The following is a 27,286-nucleotide window of genomic DNA, read 5'->3' on the forward strand; positions in this document are numbered from 1 at the left end:
ATCACAGCATCAGTAATTTCAAGTTTCTTCCTCTTGGTACTCTGGAGACAGGGAACTGTTCTTGCTTTATCTTGGCTCTCCTACATGACAAAGCTCTTCCTTCTGTTAACAGCCTCTGTGTTCCTGTAGCAGAACAGAGGAGTGGATGCACTGACATTCTTTTTAGTATCTGATGCAGAGGGCTCAAGTATGTGAAAACTGGATCCTGTATCTCTGAGTTTGAAACTTCTTGAGTAATAAATTGGTTTCTGAAATCGCCATTATTGAGGTTTTGCAGGACTTCAGAATGTAAGACAAGTGTTTAAATACAGCTTAAGGAAATGCTCAGAACATTTACTATGAGAATGGGTTGGTTCTGTTCCTATAGAAAAAAATGAAGTCTTATCCTTTCTCTCCTTCTCTTTTGTGGAGCTCTGAGGTCCTACCTAAAATTTGAACTTGTTTTGGTCATGTAAAGGACAAGTTAGCTGGTGGTGGTCTTTGAAACAACAGTGTATCTCACCCAGCTGTATCTCTTGTCCCTTCCCTAGCCCTGTTCTCAGGAGTGTTCATCATGGAAACATTGATGCTGCAAGTAACCAGCTCGTGACTTCTTCCCATAGGGATCTGTGTAGCTGGCCTTGCCTCTGGCAGGCAGAGGAGAGTAGAATCAGGATGGATTCTGAAAACAATTTCAGACAAAACAAAGATTTTGTGCATAAACTTAGAAGACTAACTGTGGAAAAGAAGAACACAACACTTAGAACACACCATTCATTTCTGCATTCTACATTTAATTCTCCTTATCAGTAAGAAGAAGAATACTGTTAGGAATATAAAATTATTTTTTGCATGCAAATTTGCAATAACAATAGGCTGAACATTTTTTGATCAAAGGGCTTAATGAAAAGGAATCAAAAGGAAATACTATTGAAACCATGAGATTCTGCATTCTGAAGAGCCCCTTTGATTTTCCTTTATGTGTGAGACTATGGGAGCGTGCTTTAATAATGCTACAGCTGCAAGAAAATATAGAGGGATCTGTCTTTAACCTTTGAGAATTTTCAAAATCTGTAGATGTCAGTGTTTTGAAACACTGCAGGTGTCATTGTTTTTGAGCTGCCCCATCTTGATAATCCATCTGTAATATGATGCCAGAGCTAGCAAGGGGAAGGGCAGCAATGGGACCTCAGACTCTGACTTGCTTCTGTGATAGCTGTAAGGAGAGACTTCTGAAAGAGATGATCTCTTGCACAGCAAGTAAACAGTTGAGGGACATGTAGGAACCAGAATGGTGTTTTTAAGAAAATGATGGGAAACCCAGTGATATATACAAACAAAATAGTGTAAAATAGCAAAAAAATGAAAAGAAGATCTTGTGTGAATATACAGAAGGTGAATTAATGTTGTAATTGTTGGAAAGGTGATGATCTTTTTGTTTGTTTCTAGGTTCAAAAATGTCTGAACTGAAAGATATTGTACACAGAGCCCATTGTATTGAAACCCTGCTGTCTGAGAACAATTTGCAAGATATTGAGGATCATCTTAAAGAACTTGCAGATGTTGATATGACTGTAGAATGTCTCCAGGGGACAGAAGTTACCAAGGCTGTATATAGAGTACTCAAGAGCTGCCCTTCAGGAGAGTTGAAAAAGAAAGCAAAGCAGTTATTGTCAAGGTGGAAAACACTTTACAAGAATAACTGTGCTCAGTCATTGCAAGTTAAGAAGTCAGTTTCTGTGGATGTGAAAGAAGAAATTGAGCATCTCAGTGTAGTTCCTACAGAAAAGTTACTGTCTGAAGGACCTGAAGGACCATGTCAGCAGGAGGCGTTAGATGGTACTAGTTCCAACACTTTGGTCCCATCACAAACTGTTAAAAACATGGTACATAACAATGCAGAAGGCAGTATTAATCAGCATTCTTCTTCTGAGGAACAGCACAGTGTTGATGAAGATTCTAAATCTGTTGTTAGCGAACCCAGTCTGCAGCAGGACCTGATGAGAGCTCTGAGGTGTAAATGTGTGGATCTTCTTTACAAAGCTTTGATTGGTTCTGCCAAAGATGAAGAAGAAACTGTTAAATGGCTAGAGTTAGCTAAAGAAATTGAAGAACATATTTTTGCTCTTCATGCTAAAAATGATAAAAAGTATAAAAATTGCATCAGAAGTAAAATCTCTAACCTTAAGAACCCTAAAAGCTGCCACTTAAAGCATAACCTTTTTTCAGGAACTTTGAGCCCAAAGGCTTTTGCTGAGATGACAGTGATGGAAATGGCCAGTGATGAACTGAAACAGCTCAGGGCTCTGTACACAAAATCATCTGTTCAGGAACATCAGCTTCCACAGGTGATTAATGGCACACAGACAAACAAAATAAAGTGCAGGCGCTGTGAAAAATTTGATTGCACTGTCACTATGATTGCCAGGGGAACTCTCTTCCTTCCAGCTTGGGTGAGAAACACAAATCCAGATGAACAAATGTTGACTTATGTTATTTGTAATGGTTGTGGAGAACAGTGGTACCACAGCAGATGGATTTGTTTGTAATGCTGTCCCTCTATAATAAAGGGTTTGGAAACATGTATGACAACTTACCTCTGTTGAAACTCTGTAATTTTAAAAATTAAAAACAGCAAGATCAGTTTTAAAAATCTGCTAATGTACTTTTAAAGATGGCTTGAATGGATCTCACATGTTTTTAAGTAATGTAAATATGTAAAGAAATAAAGGGTAAAAGGAAAAAATGGTTACACTGTATGTGAGTGGAATGTTTGCTAGTAAATCCATTAAAATTATTCCAAGTGCTGAGTTTTTCCTGAAGGGAAAGGATACTTGGAAATTTTTTTTTGACTTAGGAGGAGTTCTTTCACAGAACATAAGTTTCATTTACAATAAACAAACTGTTTCTAAAACTGCAGTTCACATACTTATGTGCATTGCAGAATGTTCAGCATGGATTCACTCCTTAATTAAATAACTTTTTGCAAGCAAGTGTTAGATCATTTAGTTGATTTGAGAGGTGATTTCTAACAGGGAAAAAAGAAACTAAAAGTAGAGCATTAAAGGGGGTAGAAAGCAGCTAGGAAATGAAAGCAAGAATGAGATTCTGCTTTAGTGTTTTTAGCTATTAGAAGGAAAACAGGACTTGTGACAGTCTATCAGTATGCAGGCTGGATTTACAATGTAAGATGGTGTGTCCTGCAGTAGCAAAGAAATTAGTGCAGGATCAGACAATGGATTATTTCAGAAAATGATGTGAATATATTATTGGTTGTATGTTTATTTAATAAATAAAATCAATAGGAGTGGATGTTCTCTCTGGGACATCTGTCCTGAATTGAGAAAATTGATGTTTCTGTATATCACACATTACCCACAACCAATGAATAGAAGGAAATCCAATAGCAGAAGTTTTTATACATATTTTTGTTCCAGAGTCAACAGGATTCTCACTCATTGTTCACTAGAAGTATTTATTTAAAAAAAAAAGTCTCACTAAAGGAAGTGACCTGTATCTTTTACAAATACACAACAGGCATTTGGCACTTCAAGGTTAAAATGTATCAGCAGAGCAGAGAAACCTGCTGAGTATTTGCTGGAGGAATTGAGGACAGTTCTGCCCCATCTGACTGTGACACAGCTGAGGCTGGCCAGCTCCTCTGGGCTGAGCTGCAGGACCTCTCAGAAAAAGGAGCTGGAGGCATGAGATGAGAAATTAGGTATTGGTGAACTGAATGCCAGCCAGGACTGAAAGACAGGTCTTTATCTGTATATGGGGAAATTTATGTGTAACCTGACGTTGCAAAGAGACACCTAAAGTATTCTACTGAAAAAAAAGATGAAAAATCTTTCTGTGAAGAGAAAGCAGCATTACTTTCAGCAGCATTAGTTAGATGTTTAACATGTAAAAACATGTGGTTTTGGGGAATTGCACTGATGTAAAATGCATATTAAAGCTTTAGGCCAGACCCCCAGTGTTCAGCTGTGTAACCAAGGAGTTACTATGTGGCCTTCCTTCCCAGCCCTTACTTGTGTGCTGGAATTGATGCTGATGAGTAGTCCTGCTTTAGTGGCAGCACTTTTGTGTAAAGTATTATTGTTAGCTTTCAGTGAAACTACAGGAGAGCAAACACTCCTGTGTTAGTGGATCACAGCCAGCACAGGATTGTGTGCAGTGATTTTGAAGGTCATGGTCCTGTTGAGGAGAGCTTTATGCCAGCATTGTGCTGTGTCAGAACACCATGTAGCAAAAGACTTTATTTTAGCTCTGAACAACCTATAAATAATTTCTGCCTGTAGTTGGTTTTGAAGCCATTCCAGTAATGTACAACTCATCCAAGTTTTATCTTGGCAAAGGGAAATATTACAAGGCATGGGGGGTCTTTCTGACTGAATATATTTCAAGGGTAAAATTTGTATCTGTAACACTGACTACATTTGTGACATAATATGTAACATCATTTTCTTTTGAGCTGCCCATCACTAAATGTGTAACTGTGCAGGCTTAAATATTTGGCTGGCTAAGATTATATGCTATATTACATGCTTAGTCCCAAAATGTACTTAAAAAGCCAACTTGCAACTACATAGTGTGTACAACAGCAGGAGGGTGTAGATCACTGGAGTACAGGAAGTAGAGTCCAGAAACAAAAGAAAAGCCTTGAGAAATGAGATGCTTTTATATTGTTGAAGTCTTTTTTTTCCCAGTTCATTCCAGGTGAGAAAAAGCTCTCTGGACTTTTTTAAGCAGAGACCATTAATTTGGGTATGATGTTTAGCATGTCTGTGCTGCTACTCCTACAAGGAATATGTCTGTATGGGTGCTCCCCACAAACACAGGACAAATATATACTGAACAAGGCTAAAGTCCATATTTGTCTCCAGGGGGTTTTCCAGAAATGCTGTAAATTCAGCTCCTTGAATCCTGTGATTTAACAGCAGCAATAAAGTCTTAAACATAAATTACTCTCAAAGATCAAGCAGCCTGTAGCTGCAGAACTTGTGATACATATCTTAAGATGAGAGCTGAATTAACAATGAATTTCACACAACTTTCAATGTAAAAACAAAGGCACTATTCTGTATCTGAAGTGCTCTATTAATTGTAGTAAACACCACTCCCTTAACACCAGTAACAAAACTCCTTCTGGTTCCTGGAGATCCCCTGCCAGATCCACTTCCATCTGTTCTGTTGAGTGCCTTTTCTATCTGTCATATCCCTCTTACTGTTCACTTTTTAGGGAGGTACTCAGCTGCCATTTGTTGTTTATAACTCTTTCTTCTTTTCAAAACCAAAAGGAAATTTTTGCTGTTTATTTTTCATTTAAAGTGTATTTCCTTCCAAATGCTGTGCTATCTACATTTGCTACTAAAGCAAAGAACTGCAGCTCTTTAAACAAAAAAACAGCTCTTTTTTTGTGCCAAGCCTGGTAACAGGCTGTGGTTAAGGAGCAAATATTACAGTCCTTCAGGGAGTCTTCAGGGTGTAATGGTCCAATTCACTGACTGCCTGGAAGATGAGGAAAGAAACAAGAGCACTTTGATAATTTGTTGGATTGCTTGGGAGCTGGCTTGCTGCATTCTGGTATTAAGAGAGCCATAAATGACTTCATATCCCCTTATTTTGTACTGTTGTAATTCAGCCAAGGAGTGACAAAGTAATGTTTTACTGAGGCCATGTCATCACTTGCCAGGATGGGACATAGTCTCCTTGCCAGCTACAGATAGTAAAAAGTATTCTTCACAAGCTCTTATTATAAGAGAGCTTTGCTGATACAGAACTTCCTCCCACTCACAGAAAGTTGCCCTTTATTTGCCATTGGATGTTTTTTGTGCTGCTCTCTCTGACATGGCATAACAACATGAATGCACCTCTGTGAACAAAATCCGTAAAGTGCAAAGTCAGCTTTCAGATGAAGGTGCATGTGAGGGAGCAGCAAGGCTGGGTTGCTGCACAGGGGGAGGCGAGCCAGGGGAGGATGGTAGGTGACAAGGTGTTCAGGGACAGTGGCTTCAGTTGTAAGGGTCACTGTCTGGCAAACAAGAGCAAGGCAGGTCTGGTGACAATGATCTGCCAAAACTCCAGTGGGAACTGGGCAAGTCTGGGGACGTGCTGTCAGAATTTGAACAGGAGTGACTTTGGTGCACTTGTTTCAAACTGCATCCTAACTGGGCATGTTCTTCTGTCTGACCTCAGGACTGGCAGGTGAGCTTCATGTGATCAGCCCTATCAGGGGCATTATTTGTTCTACAATTTGTGTTGTTCTGTAGCAGCTGTTGGGTGTGTTACATACATGGTATGCAACTGAGGGGACAGAAGGAAAAGGGCCTTCAGTTCCTGATCCTCAAGCACTCATGCATGTGTATTAACCATGAGAGTGACCCTACAATGCTCCTTTGTGCCTATAAAATCATGAGCATAGTAGCCATGGTTACACCATGGTTCTTTTCTATTTTCTTATACGTTCCCATGTAAAGGAAATAAAAATACATCCTTTCTGAAAATTTCAAGAATTTTGTTTCCAAATAGAACTTGAAAAAATGAGCTATCTGGACAAGATGAAAGTGGATCCTCATGAGGGTCAGTGAGGCCAAGTACAAGATGCTGTACAGGGCTCAGGGCAACCCCTGATGTCCATACAGGCTGGGAGTTGAATGGATTGACAACAGCTCTGAGGAGAAGGACTTGGGAGTGCTGGTGGATCAGAGGCTGGACATGAGCTAGCAATGTGAACTTGCAGCCCAAAAAGAATCAAAAGCAGCATGAACAGCAGGTTGAAGGAAGCGATTCTGCTTCTCTACTTTGTGTTCATGAGATTCCACCTGCAGTCCTGCATCCAGCTCTGGGGTCTCCAGCACGGGAAAGGACATGGACCTGTTGGAGCAGGTCCAGAGGAGGCCACAAAGGGCTGGAGCACCTCTTCTATGGGGAAAGGATGAGACAGCTAGGGGGGTTCAGCCTGGAGAAGAGAAGACTGTGAAGACCACATTGAAACCTTCCAGGATGGGGACAGACTTTTTAGCAGGGCCTGTTCCAGTAGGATGAGAAAGGAGCATAGATCCAGACTGGACAGACAGACTATATTCAGGCTAGGAATTCATTTTTTTACAGCAAGGGTGATGAAATCTTGTAACAGGTTACCCAAATTGATGGTGGCAGGACTCTGAGCAATCTGATCTAGCTGAAGATGTCCCTGCTCATTGCAGGGTGATTGGACTAGACGACATTTAAAGGTCACTTCCAAGCCAAACTATCCTGCAATTCTAAATTTGTATGTATCCAAAGTGTTTAAAAACAAAATCCAGTATTGTTTCAAAACAAAAACATGGTAGCTTCTCCCCAAAACATAATAAAATAGAGTAATTATTTCCTCCATTTCTAAATGCAGCTTTTTCTTCTGTATAAATCATAAAATAATGATTTGTAACTGATCAGAGCTTATATACCTTAGAATTACCATAATTTAAAGTCCACTTTCCTACTCCTTTAGCACTTGCTTGTCTTTTACACTAGAATTGGATGAAAGCAGATTGCAGGGAAAAAAGCACTCAAAAATTTTTGAAGTCCAGCTTTGTTAGATAAAAGTGGGTCTGGTATCATAAGATTTGCCTCTAGCATGGCCTGCCTTTTAATAATCCTATTCTGTCAGTAGGAGACATCTCCTTTTGATGTTACTGAGATCTTGTTTTCCATTCCTTGGGCCGTGTTGCTGTCTGATCCAAAACAAGACAACTCTAGAAGTGGCAATTCCAGTCTGGTTGCATCTGCCTTATGATCAGAAGCATGTGATGACTGCTTGAGCAAATGGGTGCACTTATGCCTGTCATCACCTATTCCTCCTGATGGTGTGGGAACCTCTTAAATTTTTTTTGATTTTTTTTCGTATTAATTATACTTTGCCCTCGTGAGGAGATTGTAGGAGCACAGAAAAGACTGTTATCACTGTCTCCTCTAGCTTTTCTCCCTGTGATCTTGTTTTAACAGTCAAGTTGGTGTTATTCTGAATTATTACAGGAAAAAGAGCATCTGGCTACTTTTTTGAAATAGCGTGCTTTGTATTTTGATGAATTCCTTCATTGATACCTTAAATGTTTCTACTTGTAAAATGAAGCTGCCTTACAATTGTGAGTTTGCACACCTGGGGCCCTTAGTGTGGGGCACAGTGAGACTACTGCCTTTAATAAATAAATCTGACCGGCAAATGCTTTATAAAGGCATTTTCGGGCTTAATAGTGCAGGGCATTCTAGAGCAAGTAGAAGTTATCATTTCCACTTCAGACGGCGCACGGTAGTGATCGGTGAGAGATGGCTTCAATGAGCCTTTCCGGCCCTGGTTTGGCTGTGGGCACAGTCTTTCCCGCTGCCGGCTGTCCCGTTGTCCCCGTTGTCCCCGTTGTCCCCGTTGTCCCCGTTGTCCCCGTTGTCCCCGTTGTCCCCATTCCCGCACCATCCCGCAGCTCCGGCCGGAGCGACTCCCCCCATTCCCGTCGGGACGCGGCCCTGCCCGGTGGGCGTGGCCTTGCTCGGTGGGCGTGCCCTATGGGCGGGCCCTGGCTCACGTGGTGCCGGTCCCGCCCCCGGCCTGTCCGCCATGTTCGTTCCTTCCGCAGCGCCCGGTGGCGGTGGCGCAGCCCGGGACCGGGACCGGCGGGAGGAGCGGCGGCAATTCTCTTCCCGCGGGCAGGGATCGGCCTCCCCAGCGCGCCCGGGAGCGGCGGCAGTTCCCTTCCCGCGGCCTGGAGCCGAGTCAGGTTGCGTTATTTTCCTTTCCCATGTTGGCGCGTTCCCCGCCGCTGCCCGGGATCCCAGGCGCGCTCCCCGGTGTTCCCTGGCGGGAGCGGGAGGGCAGCCCCGGCCGGGCCCGCGGTGGGAGGGAGCCCCGGGCCCTCCCCAGAGCCGGTGCGGGTGGCGGGGAATGTGGCGTGATCCGGCATCCCGTGACTCCGGGGCAGGCGGCGGCTCCTTTGGGAAGCGGCTCCAGCTGGCCTGTGGCCGGTCACCGACCCCGGAGCGCTTCCTCCTGTCTGAGAGACATCGCTAGTCTGTCAGGCTGAAACTTGGCTTCGTACCTGTGTGCTCAACACGGTTCGGACTGGGAACAGAAGTAGTATTGAAGCTCCTTTTGTCTCCTTTTTCACGCTGCTTGAGCTTGGAGCGGGCAGCCCAGGGAGGTGATGGAGTCACCGTCCCTGGAGGTGTTTGAGCAAAGGCTGGACGTGGCACTCAGTCCGCGGGCTGCTTCACAGGGAGTGTTCGGCCATAGGTTGGTCTCGGTGATCTCAGAGGTCTTTTCCAACCCAATGGACTCTGTGCGGAGAGCGGCCGCCTGCCCAGCGCGCCCTTGGGTTTCACTTCTTCTTTCAAGCAGTGGCTCGGCTCAGCCGATCTGCAGGGCCGGGGGATTCCCGGTGGCGGCAGGTGCCTCTGCGGGCCCCGGTGTGGGCAGGGGTGGCCGGGGCAGTCCCGGTGGCGGCAGGTGCCTCTGCGGGCCCCGGTGTGGGCAGGGATGGGGATGGGGCAGGGCTGGGAATCGCCCACGTCTGCGTGGTTAATAGGCTGCTCTCGGTATAAGTAAATCCGTGTTACAGGTAACTTGTTCAAAACAATTTAGTGGCTAACAGGATAGTGCAAGAGAAATAGTTTTAAAAACCTCCATTAGTGCCTTTATAGCAAGGTTACGTATAACTAGATCCATGGAGAGCATTTAAGTTTTATTAACTTGGGTGGGAAGTTAATAAAAGTTAAGTGGGAAGTTAAGTAGGGAACTCTTGGCTAAGTTTTGTTCAGGAACTGAAATGCTTGTCTGCAGATAGCCCTCATGCAGCCTCCTGTCCTACATGTTGTTTTCCTTCTTGTCCATAATAATTTACAGCTACACTAAATAAGCATGTGGGTTTTATTTGTCTTTACTTTCAACATGTTGTGCAACACTGAAGTTGTCAGTGCTAGCTTTTTTTAGAGCAAGGGTGGCTATGTGTGACTGGGTTTTTTTCGGTGGTTTTTTTTTGTTTGTTTATTCAAAGTGTTTTTCCATTACTTTTAGTAGCTTTGAAGGTAACAAGCTGTAATGGCAGACTGAAGGGAGAGCACACATACCCAAAATAAATCCAAAACATTTTTTTCTTAGCACTTTTATTTTCAGAGAAACCTAATCAAAGGATGACACAGCTCTATCTGTGTTTCATACCAGCATCAAATTTATAATGAACAGTTACTTTTCTCTGTCTCCATTCAGGTTGTACGGAGCTGTCTTTGCTGTCTTAATCTTAGTAAAGCCTTTTCCATAAAGTTAAAAAGAGACAGTGGGTATTAAAAAAAAACAAAATAAAACAAACAAAAAAAACCCCCAACAAACCAAAACACCTGCTCTAGCAGTTCTTGTTTCCTTGTTTTACTTTTGAGTGCTCAAACACCATCAGTTTCCTTAAATTGAAAATATGTGTAAGAAAAGAATTGCAGAGGGTCAAATAAGATATTTAGATTTCGAGCTTTGTTTTATTTTGTGTCAATTTGGTAATAAATTATGGGAAACAAATCTTCCAGCTCCTTAGGTTTGGAATTTTACATAAATGTTTCACGATGGATAAAAAATTCCCAGCAAAAAGGCTTGTAAGAAGTCCTTAGTGTTTGTTGTTTATTTTCTTTTTTAATAGTGTTCGTTCTCCCCTGTGTTTTGTTTTTGTTTTCCTTCTGAGCAGACAAGTGTGTTGGCCTGGTACAGTGTAACCCACTTAATGCCTTAGGGATGGGCTTTTGTCACAAGAGTTACACTGGGAGGAATATGAATGTACAAGGTAGCCTTGAACCAATAGAGGCTGCTATTACTAAGATTCCCTGAAGGAAAAGGGAAACTGATGCAAGGGAGAAGGATGAGCACATTTGGGCAGAAATAATTGCTGGATCAGTTATTGAAAGAGTGGAAGCAGTAATAGAGAAGTAGTTTGCAAGGAGAATGTCAAATAGCTCAAGCATTGTTAGCAGTGTTGGACCAGAAGCAGCACTGAAGGGTGTTTTGAAGTTGGCTGAAAGTAATAGAATATTTAAGATGGAACATATTTAACTGTGAACTGCTGAGAAATGTCAACTGATTAAATTGGAATAAATAAGTTTGCTCATTTTACTTGAATTTGGGGAATGAGGTTGGAGGTGAAGGTTAGGCTTATGTAATATTAAATTGGCAGAGATATAAATGTAGGTATTTCTCCTGACAAATTTTGCTAATTGACTTTGTGTCAAGCTAGAAGTTAGAATAAATGAAGAGATTCTGGCAGTAAGTGCTGAAATGATTTAATGATCCAAGGGTTATTGTGAACTTCAGGATTCCTTCCCTTGGCCACTGGGTCTTTCATAGTCCTGGGTCATGCCAGGCAGCTGTTTGAACTAGAATCCTGAGCTTCAAAAGAGTCAAAACCTTACAAAGAAACCCCCAAATAAAACTTTTTTGGTATCTAAATGAGTGGCAACAGCTGAATGACAGTTCATTTTGGGTTGGGTTCATATAAGAAATTACAAGTAAGTTCTAGTGATTTTTCTGGTGTTAGATCAAGGCTGCTTACAACTAGAGGCAATTTCAGATAGTCTGTGTTTTCTTTTGGATAGATGTTTAATAATTTGCTGACATGTTATCTTCGTAGTGCAGTGGTGAAATCAGAGGTACAGGAAGGAAGACTGGTGAGGAGATGAGGACTTTGGTAGGGCTGGCTCTGAGGCAGCTGACAAGTGCCTGTCAGCAAAGGGGAGTTCCTGATCCACAGCTCTTACGTCAATGCCCCGTGGAGGGGAGGGTCAGGGTGGAGGCTGACTAATGTCTCTGCTTGTAGCACATTCAAAAGTACAAAGCCTGTGGCCTCTTGGCTTCATATCTGGTTGTTTTCCTTTGAATTGAGAAAGTCTTTCAAGGTCAAACATGTTTGTGGCCTCTTATGCACTAAAAAGTATTCTTCTGCCACTTAATTGACCAGGGTATAAACCACTACCTCCCAAATCAAAGAACAAGGATTGACTAAGGGGAGAAAAGTGAGAAAACATGATTCTGTCCTTTCTTTTCAGATTTTTGGAAACTTGCAGATCTGCTATAGGCAACAAGTTTTACCACTGTAGTGATTGAGGGCTGAGAAATGTAAATCCTCCACAAACAGTAAGTGTTGAAAACTATGTAGTTTTGGATTCTGCCCTTTCTGCTGCTACTCTTGTAGTTCTGGGGACTTCTTTTCAGACCTTTCACAGAGAAGCAATTAATGTCATTCTTTGATGGGCTGCTTTAACTAACAAACTATGTTTTCTATGCTAGCCTGGCAATTATTGTCAAATGCTTTGTTTCTGTGAAAAAACCCAACTACTAATGAGGGAGGGAGTTTACACTTCCATTGAAAGGCAAGTGTTTTTTCAGTCAAAATGCTTGCAGTGGTGTGCCTTTTTAAACTTCTAATCTGATACCAGTGGCTTAACAAAATATGGTGGCTTAGTAAATAAAATTGTGAATAAGCTTCAAAACTGAAATGGATGTGCTTATATGTGTAAATTTGAGGATAGGAAGTTGTGAAACATGGTCAGTGTTATGCTCACAGAACTGCTAATTCTGCTTGTCCATAACTTTAGTGTCTTTTTCTTAAGTCAAAGATGGCCCCTTTTTGGCTGATGGCACATTAGGTTGTAAGTAAACATGATTACTTCCATGATGGGAACAAACTTGAGTCTGTTTTACATTTAACAGCGTTAGTTAAAGGACAGTGTACCACATATCCTCAAGAAAACCTTTAGGTTTAGTCTTGGTTTTGTATAGTAGGTGATTCATCAAGTGACCACTGAATGACAGTGATAACTGAAACAAATTTTCTTGCCTATTTCCAACTTAGAAAGTAAATACAAGTGGAGAAGCAATTGTCTGGAAATTAGAAGTGTCCCTTACATCTGTTTCTTCAAAAATGCTAAGGCAGTTCAGTGGTGGTGTTACAATAGATCCAGGGTTTGGTGCCCTATTAAAAACAGGGAGTGGAGGTGAGATTTCAGTTGCTATGTGTTTTTTTGTTTGGGTTTTTAATGGTGTGCTGCAGAGGCTGGTATCAGCATGGGAAAAATAAACTAAATAGATCCAATTGCCTTGGTTTGCTTAATAGTTTACATGGGGTTTGCAGCTAGCTGACATTACAGAGGCTGTGCAGTTACTGTGTTGGCCAGCACTGCTTTTCCATAGAACTTGGATTCAGCATTTGTCTTCAGCCCTCAGTACACTGGTGTGAGTGGGTCCTCCTTCATCTATGAAATTATTGTTAAAGTAAAAAAGGACAAATTCTTAGACTTGGGTTCACATGTTGCTACTATTGTTTTCTAGACCAGGAATCTTGCTTTTCTCTGAGTGCTGCCTCAGTAACTAGAAGAGAGGTATTTGTACTCAAAGACAGATATTAAGCTGACATATGGAAGTAACACAATCAAGATGGATAGACTGGACAAGGCAGTGGTATTTTGTTAACCTTTGCAGGACTGGATTTTGTAATGCAAACTGATTTTTCTGAGGTTGCTTAGCTGTTTGTCTTTTGTTGTGACACCAAATATTTGGACTGATAGTGGAAATATTTGACTTGCAATTCATTTTACTGTTTAAAAGGGACATCCTTAAAGGCAAAAATTAATTTCCTTTTTTTTTTATGGTATATGATCATGTCATAAATTACATTTAGTAGAAAATGTTCCCTGCTTTTAACAGGAATATTGGAGCCAGTGGTTTAAACACTGTAATCCTTTTAAGTTAGGGGAAGCAATTCAGAAATGGTTATCAAAATGAACCAGAGTGGGGCTGCTGTTTATTTGCTCTTTCTTTGTGTATTGAAATGATTGAAAAACATAAGGAAAATTATTCTTGTTACAGGCCCTTTGCCTACTAGAGTGAGATTACTTTTACATTAACTAATTGTTAAGAAATAACTATAACAAACAGTTACATCTAATTCTATACTGTTTTGTGATTCCTAATGCTGGGTAAAACAATCAGATGCACATTAGGAATTAAGCTTTTGTTTTGTTTTCAGATGATGAATGATGATTTAAACTGAAAAATTGACATAGTAAATTTTCATAAACATCATATTGTATGTTAACCACCCCTTCCAAAACCACTGTCAAAATGCACATTATACAGATAAATTGTATAATAGGAGAAATAATATTAATTCTTGTAGTGTTTTAAGTATTTTATCCTTGTATTATTTGTTGGAGTGTTAAGGCTTCATAACTTTAGAAAGAACAATTTAAAAAATTGAGTTCTTTAAAAATCTTAACTTATTTAAAATGCACAACTAGAAAATAGTTTACTGTTTCGAAGAATACAACTGATTCAGCAGATATTCTAAATCACATTATCAGTTGTGGCTGCAGATGAGTCTCTTATACAATAATAAAACTGTAAATGTATCAAGTCTTAGCTGCTTTCAAACAAAAATACTTGCTAGTACTTTCAAACATGCTTCTTTGGTGCTTCAGATACAGCTTGTCAGCATCTATTTAAATTATTCAATGTATATTCCATTATTTTGAATTAAAAACTTCACAGAAACCTAATTCCAGCCTAGCATGGCAGCTGTGGAAACTGAATGTCCTGAAAAGCAACATTGCTTACAACATCACTGAAGACTCTTTCTGTAGCTTTTGTGTGAAAGGACCAGTTTGGTCCACTTCTAATAGTTTGTGGTTAGTCTGTAATTGTCTGCCCAGTAAAACTAATTTTATGGGCATCAGTCTCTTAGACCTCACTGGAATGGCCCACATAGCTGAAATTGTGCAAATTAACTTTGCAGGTTCTAGATGCACAAAGTAGTAGACACTGTTAACACCTTGCTTACATGTATTTTGTTAAAAATGTGGCTTTGTGGACAATTTCATGATAATGGCTGCCATTGACAGAAATGCAGATGCTAAAGAACGAGTGCTTAGCACCAGTCAGAACTACCTAAGCCAGTTATTTGTGCGCGTTGTGTCATCCGCGGAACTTCCGATTTCTGCAGGACTGGAAAAATAAATTATAACTTGTTCCCTGCACTGGTAGGGAAGAACAGGAGAACATTCAGTACCCTCTGTGCCCATGAAAGCATTATTTATTAAGAAGCAGCTCCTATCTATTGATGTAGAAGCTGGAGACATAAATAAATACACTAGACCTTTTTCAGAGTTAAGAGTTAAATATCTCTTAACTGCAGCCCTTACACAAGTAGTCCAGTGACTCTAATGAGGCTTTTTGCATGCACTAAAATGTATGTGTTCATAACCTGAGCCCTAGCCATTATCCTGTAGCTCTCTGAAGGGTAAATGAACTATCTTATTGTAGCTTCTAAGAAGTTTTATTATCATACAAACCTGTACAGAATTAAGATTTTATAAACGCTGTTAATTATGCGGTATGAATGAATTAAATTACTTGCTCTGAAAAACATTTTAATGGAAGCAGTCAGTTCTCATATTTTGACTTTTTTTATGTGTTGAGGCTTCAAACTACCCTTTTTGTCTTACTGTAGATTGTGTCTAGCAAGTAAATATTCAAAGATGGAAAGTCACTGATAAAAAAAATTCCTGAAATTTCTTGCTCCTACTGTAGGCCTTGATTGTAAGGCAGCACAGAGTCATATGACTCTCACACCAGCTTGTATCAGGTTCTAATTCTACAGCCACACTGTGGGTGATGTATATGCCAGTAATGCTAATTACAACTAGCAAGACCACATTCCTTCCTTCAAAGAAAGAGAGGGACTAGGCAACTTATGACCCATTTCCATTTTAAATAGATGCTATTTTCAGAGAAGCCTGGTAGGGCTGAAGCCCAGACTATCAGGTAGGTTTAGGAACACAGTTCTCAAACAGAAACTTCAGTTTGGGCTTGATAAAATGAAACCTTACCCCAAGCAATTAAAACACCATTTTACAGTACATTTTAGATGACACTACAGTTGTGAGGGCAAAGGTTGGGTACAAAGCACTAATAAGCAAACTACTTTAGCGCTAAAGGATTTTTTAAAATTTTTTTTTTTAAGTCTAACAGTTAAAAAGCTTTCTTTATTGTCACTAATTTGCCATCCCCATGCTGGCTGCCGGACTATTCACTAGCACTTCCAGAATTTCTGACAGTTTTACTATGGGAAGTTGACACCTCCTAACTGAACTGTCTTTGTAGGCTTGGGCTTGGTATGTGGCATTTTGAGTATCATTGAAGTAGTGACAGCTGACTTTGTTTTGTGGAAGTTTTAATAGTTTTCCATTCATCGGTGCTGTTCTGCAGGGTAAACTATAAACTATTGAATGCTCATCTAAATAAAATGACAGCATTTGCATTAGTTCCATAGATAACTGTGTTCCTAGTGCTTTGGTTTAAAAAGTAACTTTGGTAATAAAATACAGCACTGAAGTGACTAGTTCAAGGCACATGCTTCATAAAGTTCTCTCACTCTGCTTTTTTCCATGAACCTTTTCCAGTGAACATAAATTAATTATAGCACTTGTTGAATGTGATGTGATACCCCTTCAGTACAAAGGGGGAGTGGTTTGAAGGATTTGGGGGTTTAAAATAGTTCTAAGTGACAGAGCAGTAATTTATGCAGCATACTGCTTAGATGCAGACTGCAGTCTGTGGAAAAGACACCTCTTTAATTTGATATTCTTGAGTGGGTACTCTTACTGGAGTGTAACTGCAGTTCACCTGTTTAGTGGAGTCTTGTTTTTGTTCATGAAACTTGATGTTGGTGGAATTTAAAACACATTCTAGATATTTATGTGTGCAAAATTTGGTGCTCACAACTATTTTCCTTTTTAATGATTTCCTTAATCTTTACAGGTCTAGGAAAACAGGAGGATCTTTTCCCGTAACAAAATGGCAACAAAATCATCACTCCTTAAAGTAATACTGCTGGGAGATGGTGGAGTTGGGAAGAGTTCCCTCATGAACAGATACGTCACCAACAAGTTCGACGCGCAGCTGTTTCATACCATAGGTGTGGAATTCCTAAACAAAGAGTTGGAGGTGGATGGACACTTTGTTACCATGCAGATCTGGGACACTGCAGGGCAGGAACGCTTCAGGAGCTTGCGGACTCCTTTCTATAGAGGTTCTGACTGTTGCCTGCTAACCTTCAGCGTGGATGACTCTCAAAGCTTCCAAAACTTAAGCAACTGGAAGAAAGAATTCATTTATTATGCAGATGTGAAGGAGCCTGAAAGTTTTCCATTTGTGATACTGGGTAACAAAGTTGATATCGATGAAAGGCAAGTATCTACAGAGGAAGCCCAAGACTGGTGCAGGAATAATGGCAACCATCCCTATTTTGAAACCAGTGCAAAAGATGCCACTAACGTTGCAGCAGCCTTTGAAGAAGCTGTTAGAAGAGTTCTGGCCTCTGAAGATAGATCAGATCACTTTATTCAAACAGATACGGTAAACCTTCATCGGAAACCGAAGCCCAGCTCATCTTGTTGTTGACTTAAATTTCTTTTTGCCAAATTACTGTTGACTAGCTTGCTCTGTAAAGGAATGGGGAAGGTGTAGTAGATAGAATAACAAATGGATTTCACTCTAATATTAAAATTGTAATATTTTGCTGCTTTCATGGGGGAGAAAAAGAAAAATCTCCATTCATGAGTGACCCGTTAATGAATTAGTGATGCTTTCTGTTTAGGAAGACATCAAGGAAAAAAATAATATAAGAGTATAATTTGCCAACTTTATTCAAATGATAAATCCTTTGAATATAATTAAAACTTGAAAGTTCTAGAAGCACTACTTTGGAGAAGCTGTTCTGGAATTCAGGCACAAAGATACTTTTATATGTGTATATTTTTATGAAATCGGCATTCCACTTTTGTTTCATTAGATGTCAGTTTCTTAACAACGCTAGATATTAAACTTCAGTCTCACTACATTCCTTTTGCTGTGAGTGGTACTTCATCTCTAATCTGGTTATTATAAGTTAATATAAATTACATCCAGGTCTTCTAATTGCCTAATGTTGCTGTAATTTGTGTAAGTTTGTAAGTAGGAATTAAATTTCCTACGTATTTAGTGTCCATTTTCTCCCATATATTAATCTGATGCTGCACTAATTTCTCTAGTGGTTTAATGCAAAATACCGATCATTTTTTAAATTAATGTGTGTCCTTGCCTTAAGTCCATTCTGGCATGTTTCTGATCAATAAGGTGAAAAATCTGAGTAACTGAAATATAACCATTTTTTGAAAAAGAAATGCTTTATTCAGTCAGCTTTAATAGCACTTGAAAGGATCCACATTGTGACAGTTTTTTAGGAAAACTTGTGTACAGCCTTAGAAGTTCCAAACTTCTTGTTTCTGTTACCCTGAGCTATGAATGTGTTTACCTGTAATATCTGCACTGTGATATTAAGGAATGGCAATACGTAGAGAACTCAGGAAGCTCTTGACTTACAGTAGATTTGACAGCTTTCAGCCCTAATACAGGTATATAACTATAGATAGTGTTTGAGCTGAATTTGATCATTATTAAAATTGCTATTTTAGGATATGGACTTGTACCTTTAAGAGATAATGACTTTTATATTACTGAATTCATTTCATAATTATGAACTGTATTTGTTGGACAGTTTTTTTGCTGTCAGGCAGACAAAACTTGCAGGTGTTTTTGAGGCTTTCAGCTGCAGTTTAAGTGGTAGAATACTTGTATGAGAAATGGTTATTGGCTCTCAGAGTAACCACTGTCCTTGCAGTAGCAAAATTGCTAGTACAGTAGCAATTGCTTCCATCTGTAATTGACTGCTAACAGGCACACATGTGCACATGGTCTGAGAGGAAGTCTGATGCTGCAGGACAGGCCATGTTATTGATTAAACAAGAAGTTTTCTGTACAGAAACTTTTTTGTTTCAATGGAAAAGCATTTCTTGAAGAGTACATTACCAGCAAGCACTTTATCTAAAAGTATCTGCTCAATCTGTACCAGGTGTAATTATTTGGAAGTAAAGCTTGCAAAAACAAACCCTTGTTGCTCTTAGTACACTTTTCTGAATGTATTTATTCTTGCTTGACCTGTCCAGGATAACTTTATTCTGCAGATCTGCTACTCCTGCTTCAAACTTCCATCTTTTTATCTTTTGTGCATTCCTAAGTCTGATTCATCATTGCAGTCCTGCATCTACACCAACAGAACTGTGTTTTAAAGTTCAGTCCCTGAGCAGTTAAATATAGGTTGAACTGCCACTTATGTTTAATTTCTAGTCAATGAATGAAAAGATCTGTGAAGAAAATCTTAGCTAAATCCCTCTTAATCTTAGGATGAGAGAGCAAAAAGCTTCAGAAATTAAGATTGCTTGTGTTAGGGGCTACGAAGCTAGTGACATGAAATTGTTGTAAAACCACTACCTTACAACTTAAAGCTTCCTTTAACATTTATTTTAGCAGAGATTAATGTTGAAATAAAACAGGAGCTGAAGATACTGTGACTAGAGTACTATAGGTACCATTCAAGTAAGATTGCTAAAAGGGAAAAATGAAGGATGAGAACCACTGTCATCTTTCTTCTGTGTGGGCATCTGTGTTTCCCTATCTGTCCCCTTTCCACTTCACATCATGGTTACCAAGCCTCCATCTCAGAAGTAGGTTTAATAAAGTTAAAACATAATCCCATAGAAGTGTATTACTCATGCCCTGGGAGCTGCTGTATCACAACTGCACACTCATCACAAAAGTGGCCAGTAAAGATAAACAGGTGTGGACATGCTTAGTAAATAAGACAGTACAGAAATTAGGCCAGGAATTGGTCTCAGAGGGAAACTACTTAGTGTCTACAGAATCAAAAATCTTTTGACAAGCACTTATAGGTGACAGGTATAAAATCATAATGCTTAATAGTAAACATTAATTTCTGTACTTTGTAAAAGCTAGGTTTCATTCCATATGGATGTAAGGTAGGCATTTGTGGCTTATGTTTCAATTCACTGATTTGTTTCAAGAGCTAACACACTTCAAATATTACAGTGTCCTGTTAGCAGTATGTGGTGCTCTGTAGATCGACAGAGCATACTGTGTAACATGTATGCAAAGTTCCAGTGTCCTTTAAAATGAGGAAGAAGAACTGTTGTGGGTTGGTGGGACTGCTGGAAGCTGTGCTTGTTAGAAAGCAGAATGGGAAGGGGCAGAAGCAGCCACTTGGGACAGCTGGCAGCTCGTGTCACAACAAACTGTATCAATGCTTACATAAGCTGCTTTAACAGCTGCCCCATACCTCATTTCTTCATTTAAGTCACCTGACAGGTTACCTAAACAGTAATAGAACCTTGTAGAAAGTGGAGTCTGAGTTGCATTTCCAGCCTGGATTTACTAAGGTTGATTCATGTTAGCTTGTGCTAATGTTCTCATCTCCTTATGCTTGATTTTTGAATGACTTAGGGTAATTCTAATCCCTTTAACTCATAAACTTTTTATTGCATAATGCAGATTATCTCTGTTTTCTTGTACTGCAACAGACTTTAGTTTGAATTCTTATTCTTAAGCTCCTGAGAGGGGGTAGGAACATAATCCTTGCAAAGGAGGTGTCTTTTCACTGAGAAACTGTTCACTGAAGCATGCTGGAACTGCAGCCTTCAGGCCTAGAACAGATTTGTGACTTTAGCTGATGACAAGATAATTTTCACCCATCACTTCAGCTGACTGAGAAGAGTTACAAACTAAAACATAAACAAGTGTCTGTCCATGTACAGAGAACTTGGAGCTACCTGACCAAGGCCTTCAGGGTTCTGTCACAAGACAATGCCCCTGAACCACAAACTCTAGGACAAAGGTGATGAGTTAGGACATAATTCTTCCATTCCTGTGGCCGGTAACAGTCTGTTACTGTTTTCATAAAGCCTTGGTGGACCTGAGTTTGCATTTCCCATCTACAATTCCTATATTCACAGGAAAGAGGGAAAGATGTAGGGGAGGTATAAGAACAGGCACCATTTGGCTAACTGCCTTCAGAAATCAGGCAAGAAAGAAAATGCTTTCATTTTTCTTAATGTCCTACTGCAGCAACAAATGCAATTATAAAAATGTAGCTTCTAAAAGTGGTAGAAACTGTTGGCACTAATCCTTCATATTTGCCGAGCCTTTTCTTCCTGCTAAGTATATGATTATTTAACTAAAGTACTTCCTCAGTGAATCTTAACTGTTAGAATTTTTCCAGATACCATGCTACAGGGGAGGAGGCAGAAAATAACTGCAGCTCAGTGGCTCCTTATCACATGATCAAGAATGATTTACCTCAAGTGTGTTTGTTATTTCCATGTATACAGAAAAAAAAAAGATTTATATAAAATCTCGTGACATTATCAAAGTGCTGCACAATGCAGTCTATATGCAAAAACATTGCAAAGACAGGTATTCCCATCTTCACTGGCCATCCCACCAGGTACTGTTACTGTGGTTATCTAGTTTTCTTCTAAATCACTTCAAGTATACTCAACAGGCATCCATACTACAACATTTCATGTTTTATTTAAGGTAAATATGTTCTTTTTTCTCATGGAACATTTTACAGTGACAACTTAGCAGTAAGTGCAGAAATGATGACTGACTATACACTTATAGCACATACAGATGTGGTCCCCTTAATTATACAGACTATGCAAAATACTTCTTAGAATAGCAGGCCACTTCCTTTGGAAATTACTTTTCAGACTTTTTTGAAAAAAAAAGTACAAGATAGCTTATACAGATTTGCTGCAAAAAGAAACAGAATATTTAAGATCATAAACCCAAGCAAAGTATTAGGTACAAAAATGCCAAATGCTCTATTTAAAAATTACTGGTTTGGAATGATGTTAAGTTTTGCAAATTGGTTCCTAAAATATTTTACAATGGAACAGGAGCCAGACAGGCCAAATAATGCCTTTCTGAAACATCAACAAATATGGTTTCATGATGCAAAGATCCTCCTCTAAATTTAGTTACAAAAAGAACGTTTCAGCAGTTGAAGAAATAATGGGAAAAAACAAGTGGGTTTAAACATTTCATTTGGGTTTTTTCCATGTGTGATTTAGAATTAATGTCATGGCAGATCTGGCTCTTCTGGTCTATTTCATTCATTAATGCAACACTGCAGCTAAATGTGTATTGCACTGAATACATGGAAAATTTGAAATGAGACACTTTTAAACTCTAGGACTTTTCTTCAAAGTTTCTTGATGTACTGGAGACAGCTTTTTTTATTTTCTATTTTTTATTGAGTACTTTATATACATACAATTACAGATCAATAAATAGAAGCTTGATTTACTACCAGAGTGTAATCTTAGTGTGGTTAGTCTGCAGAGTGAGCTTTCTACTGAAGGAATACAACTAGGAAAGTTTATTATAAAATTAAGTACTTAGACCAAACAGTCAAGAGTTCCCTTTTGCTCATACTAAACCAGGTGACCGGTGATATCTTTTGCATTCAGGTCTGATTTCCTCCCACCCTGAGTCAGAGGCTTACACTTTGCATATGCATTAGCACATAATGTCTCAGTTTCTTCTTTTGTACCTCTGCAGCCTCTGACAGTTTAAAATTTTATTTTCATATCAATAAAAGGAAACTTCTTGAGATACACCTTTTTTTAACCAGAGAAGCTTGGCTGTTCTTATCTAGATCAGCAACAGGAAAAGCTGCTTCAGCATCCAACTAGTCAGTCTTCAGAAGATGAGTATAAAACATGCAGGGGACTAACCAGACCAGTTCAAACAATCGGGAAAGGAGGGAAAAAGCACTCACTCAGGAGATTGATTTATTTATTCAGCTTAAAAGGTGTTTCTTCCCAAGGAACTGGACTTTCCTTTCAAAGGCAGTGGATCGAATAGGAGTATTAAGTTCATAAAATGGATTCATTGCAAACTGGGGAAAGAAGAAAAGCACAGTAAGCACAATGCCCAGCCCTGAAAAATGTCACTTCAGGTGACATCTACCACTAGCTTTCAGCCTACTTAGTGTCACTAACAGCACAGACCTCCTAAACAGTCTTTGCTTTCCAGGCCCTTGCATTCTCTCCCTACATGTGCAGAGCCATCCCATAGCACCAGCTCCTCAGAACAAACCCATCACACTGGTGGAAATCAGGATCATTGGAGTGCCTGTGGGAGGCTGAGATGGTGATGCTCATGTTTGCCATGACCCTGTGCAGTGGAAGTACCACCAGGATTTGGGAACAAGGACTATGTGTTCTGAGAGCAAAGCTACCAGGCTCTGTTAGAAGAGTGCTTTCATTATCATCCTTAGTGATACCATACTACCACAAAATGCATCACAAGAAGCTGCCCCACAAGTTCTCTGTTGCCCAGACAAGCTGTTGATTCCTCACCCCTGGAGTTTTTAAGGCCAGGTTGGATGGAACTTTGACCAATCTAGTCTAGTGCCTGCCCATGGCAAGGAAGTTGTAGATGGTTTTTAAGGTCCCTTTCTACTCAGACCATTCTAATCTATTCCACCAAAAAAAAAAAAAAATTACTGAACTAAAGTGAAGAAATCTAAAAGAGTAGAGTTTATAACAATTTCAAAAAACTTGTTTCATGGAAAATACAGCTTTTGTGTCACACATTACCAGCTCTAGCTGATGTGGGCCGCACAGGTGCTTATATAGGCCCCCAGCAGAAAACATGCTAATACAGCTGTGCCTGAGCACAAACAGCAGAACATGCTTTAAAGTAGTGCAGCAAGACCATAAAAAATTATTTCTTACCTTTATATACAACTCATACACATCAGTAAAGAAGTTCTTGATTCCATCTTCTTGCCTTACATCATGAAGCATTAAAAATCTCATATGTACAGTGATTAAGGAAAATAAAATTTTTACAAAGATAAGAGACATTATCCTGAGATAAGCATTTACACCTAATTCAACATATACCTCAAATGTTTAGCTGTACATGAAATAGCAGTGACTCACAGGAGGAAGCATCTAAAAAAGTAATTGAAGCAATGAAATTTGGAAAGCATTACCTTTATATTTTAACATCCCCCTATTTGAAAATAATCACCTCTCTATCCAAGGTTTCTTTGTTATTCAATTTCAATGTAATTCTGAACGTGGAACATGGATCTGAAGTGCATCCCCCTGCACTTCAGCCATGCACCCCTAAAGTTAAAATGTCATTCAATGTTACTTGCTATGTGTAACAAATGTTTCTCAGCAAACAGTTCCAGGACTACCTGTACACAGTATCAAGCCTCAGCACTGCATTTTCACCCCTGGAGTGACTGACACCAAGCATATTCACTGCCACCTCTCCTCTCCAGCACAGTCAGAGGGATGGGAACAGAGATCATACATACAAGCTTGCTCAGAGCCTCTCATACCTCTTTACTCCATGTACCACATTTCATTATGCTATTTTGGCTCCTACAAAGGTAAAAATCCACTTTTCCAACTGTTCCCAGCTGCTGTGCCTCCCAATATAGTTCTTCCTGAAGCTGATGACTCTAGCAATAATGGCGAATAGCCAGAGAAATCTGTTCCAAACTCACTTTATCTAACTTACCTCTTTCTGGGGAAAGGGTTTTCTTACATAAATATAAGGAAAGAGAAATGGGCAGGATATGTCCAGCTGTGACAAAAGCAGAAACGAACCATTCATTAAACTTGTCCACAGTCTTCAAGTACATGTTGTTAGAAAGCCACATGTTCTCATCTACGAGGTCGAGAGCAGCATGGGCAATGAACTGGTTGAGGTGTCGATGATCATCCTGGTGCATTCCCAGATCACAGCAGAGCAGGAGTCCAGTGAAAGGAATGAAATACAAACAATCATTTGCTCCAGTTGCTACAGATCCAATGTTCAAGTTACAGAATGTTACATTTACCCTGCTTTTCTGTTACATGTGCCGTCCTGTAATTAAATGAAACTAGCATATGTTTTCATGATATTTGGTTTCAAGGGAGAAAAAAGGTTGTAATAAAAAGATATCACAAATCCAGTCCTGAGAGCAACAAAATCAGTAAAGCCTGTATTATGTCTCAGGAACAAACTCAAGCATGAATTCTTTTGTTTACTGATGGGCAAAATCCCACTGCTAACTTATTCCACAATATAGGCCCTCATATGTACTTTTCTCTTCTTTCCAGACATCTGTTTTTGTGATATTTACATAGCATACATAAAATGTTGCATTTTCTGGACTGTAACATTTCAGTCAAATTTGGCAGAAATTGACCCATAGGTTACAATGTGCAAGAGCTGGGGGACAGATGCAGAAAGCAGAAATACAGAGGGCAGGTATGCTGATAAAATAATCTAAAGATTCTGTTTTTCTCATTTGTTTACCTAAACCCAGGATTGTTTTGTTGGTTTTGGGGTCTCTTTTTTCTGCAACTAGTATTAAATATATGCCTGCAGGTGTAAACTGCATCCCTTCCTATAATAAACATGAGATCACAGTGTTTGGCCTGTGTACTTTGTAGGCAATCTAGAACACCAGAGGACATCTGCCAAGAAGAGATACAGGATAAAACCACACTGGAAGCTTTTATCAGACTGGAAGAATAAGTAGTTTTGTACTGTTTCTCAAAGTAACAGGATGCTGTTACTGCCATTCTCACCTCTCAGGTTTTCCCTGTCATCAGCTTTTACACATCCTCACACAAAGTCTAGTCTGAGTAGCCTTATTTATGATCTTTTATGGGACATTAATTCAAAATACAGATGATGCCATACAATCAGTGGCATCATATACTTCCATTTTTGGATACACCCTCAGATACACACACTTTTATTCTGAAATCTGTTTTTTCTTTGATGTAATGCCACTTACAGATAGATTTGGTTTTTTCCCACTGGAAACAATACTTATTGACTAGTATTGCATTTATCACATTTTCAAAGTCTTTATTTATCAATATGAGTTTTTAGCTTTCCTTAATTGAAAGCAAATATGACTAATGAAGATCATTAAAAAATTAGGTATTTTATAGCATAAAGAATAAAGGAGTGACTAGAGCTTTCAAATTTTTCTTCCTTTACCTTATTACTGTAATATAAATGTCTTAAAAGTAAGTGGCATTGAACAATGAACAGCTATTATAAAACCTCTGCACACTAAGAGAAATTATGAAAGCAAAACTAAGATATATATATTCTACAACATACAGCAGGGAATATATAAGAAAGCTGTGTTTTGTGAAGAACTAGTATAATCTGGCAAAGATTTTTTAAGAGACTTGAGAACTTGAGTTCTACTCCCTATGACAAAATTTCTGTTTAATATAAACCCCAGAAAACAGTAGATATTTCTTTTAACAACAATGCTGGTCATGCTTCTAATACACTGTAAAATTATAAAAGAATCACAGGAGTGTCACAGGGGGAAAAAACACACCTTTGACTCTACTTTTCCAGGAGGCAGAAATTCCATTTCAAATATGGGATTATCATGGTGACCAACTATCACGAAGTAGAAACTTCCAGACATTCTTCAAAACAATGCTCCCTACAAGAAAAGACAAAAATGCTGATGGGTCTATATACAAACTCTCAATCCATGTAGAAGAGCTCCTAAAAATCAGCCAATGTGCTCCCATCCATATTTACCAGAGGCTAAAGAGAGATAAACATTTAGGTATGCACATCAAGAGGATGGAGTCGAGCTCTTCTTGGTGCAGCCACCCACCAGGATGAGAAACAACGAGCAGGAACTGATTCCCGGGAAGTTCCACCTGGACACGAGGTACAACTTATTGCTGTACGTGTGACTGAGCACTGGAACAGCCTGTTCAGAAAGCCTGGACACAATTCTGTGCTCCAGGACGGCCCTGTTTGAGCAGGCTGCGCCAGATGCCTGTGCTCCCTCCCAAGCTGACAGATTCTGGGGGAGCCGGAGAATATCCTTGGGAAGGGGACCTGGAAGTGAACCCAGGTACCTAAAACCGACTCCTGCCCTGCTCACCGATGATTTACCCCCGGGAGCCGCCGGTCACAGCGATCCCAGGCCATAGCTCCCGCCTCCAAGGAGCCTCCTCGCCTGTCTCTCCCTGGGCCCTGCTCACAGGCAGCAGAAGGGGAAGGGCGGCAGGCGGGGGGCGCCTCCTCCCCGGGACAATCCCATGGCTCCATCCCCGGGCCCTCCAGGCCCGGAAAGGCCGACCCGTCCCGCCGCCCCCCGGGGGAAGGCCCGGACTCCGCGGGGCTGCCATCCCCAGGGGAGCAACGGCACAGGGGGAGAGGGAGAGGAGTCCCAGCCCGCAGGGTCCCGCCCGGGCCCGCCGCCTACCCTGCGCCGCGCCCCGTCCTCCCGCCCGCGGCCCCGGAAGCGCCGCGCTGCGCCCGCCCCATCCGGCGCCCCCGTGACGCCTC

General features: G+C 40.1%; 2 protein-coding genes across 8 annotated transcripts in view; one reads left to right on the plus strand and one right to left on the minus strand.

Annotated features, from left to right (window-relative positions):
• Window positions 1–18,965, plus strand: part of LOC128934116 (ras-related protein Rab-9A) — a 28,043-nt gene extending 9,078 nt beyond the window's left edge. For 2 of the 6 annotated variants that reach the window (XM_054271465.1, XM_054271466.1), the window contains exon 2: window positions 1,429–2,776. In XM_054271465.1, the coding sequence (XP_054127440.1) occupies window positions 1,429–2,528 (1,100 nt within the window). In that variant the 3' untranslated portion in view covers window positions 2,529–2,776. Of the gene's footprint in view, window positions 1–1,428; window positions 2,777–8,566; window positions 8,733–12,030; window positions 12,119–16,798 lie in introns of those variants that run through there. The other 4 variants (XM_054271469.1, XM_054271467.1, XM_054271471.1 and 1 more) reach the window with 4 other exon arrangements.
• Window positions 18,966–21,440: 2,475 nt separating this feature from the next.
• Window positions 21,441–27,264, minus strand: TRAPPC2 (trafficking protein particle complex subunit 2). Of its 2 annotated transcripts, XM_054271479.1 has the most exons (5): window positions 27,204–27,264; window positions 26,313–26,423; window positions 24,539–24,683; window positions 23,677–23,762; window positions 21,441–22,835 (listed from the first exon to the last, which is right to left on the minus strand). In XM_054271479.1, exons 2-5 carry the CDS (start codon window positions 26,403–26,405, stop codon window positions 22,737–22,739), a joined length of 423 nt encoding a protein of 140 aa, XP_054127454.1. In that variant the 5' UTR covers window positions 26,406–26,423; window positions 27,204–27,264; the 3' UTR covers window positions 21,441–22,736. The 2 variants fall into 2 exon arrangements, with proteins under 2 accessions (XP_054127454.1, XP_054127453.1); XM_054271478.1 differs by lacking the exons at window positions 21,441–22,835; window positions 27,204–27,264 and adding an exon at window positions 26,880–27,116 and having other exon boundaries at window positions 23,682–24,683.
• Between the last annotated feature and the right edge of the window lie 22 nt (window positions 27,265–27,286).

The sequence above is a fragment of the Melozone crissalis genome, unplaced genomic scaffold, assembly GCF_028551555.1.
Source record: "Melozone crissalis strain CALT ecotype California unplaced genomic scaffold, PUWL_Pcris_2 ptg000013l_1, whole genome shotgun sequence".
NCBI classification, from domain to species: Eukaryota; Metazoa; Chordata; class Aves; order Passeriformes; family Passerellidae; genus Melozone; species Melozone crissalis.

What these genes read in the sequence shown, in the direction of transcription:
- TRAPPC2 (XM_054271479.1), bottom strand. Translation starts at nt 26,405, where the DNA reads ATGTCTGGAAGTTTCTACTTCGTGATAGTTGGTCACCATGATAATCCC. An exon ending in CTGGAAAAGTAGAGTCAAAG is followed by an intron (nt 24,684 to 26,312) that starts GTGTGTTTTTTC and finishes GGAATGCACCAG; the next exon opens with GATGATCATCGACACCTCAA. An exon ending in TGCTTTTGTCACAGCTGGAC is followed by an intron (nt 23,763 to 24,538) that starts ATATCCTGCCCA and finishes TAATCACTGTAC; the next exon opens with ATATGAGATTTTTAATGCTT.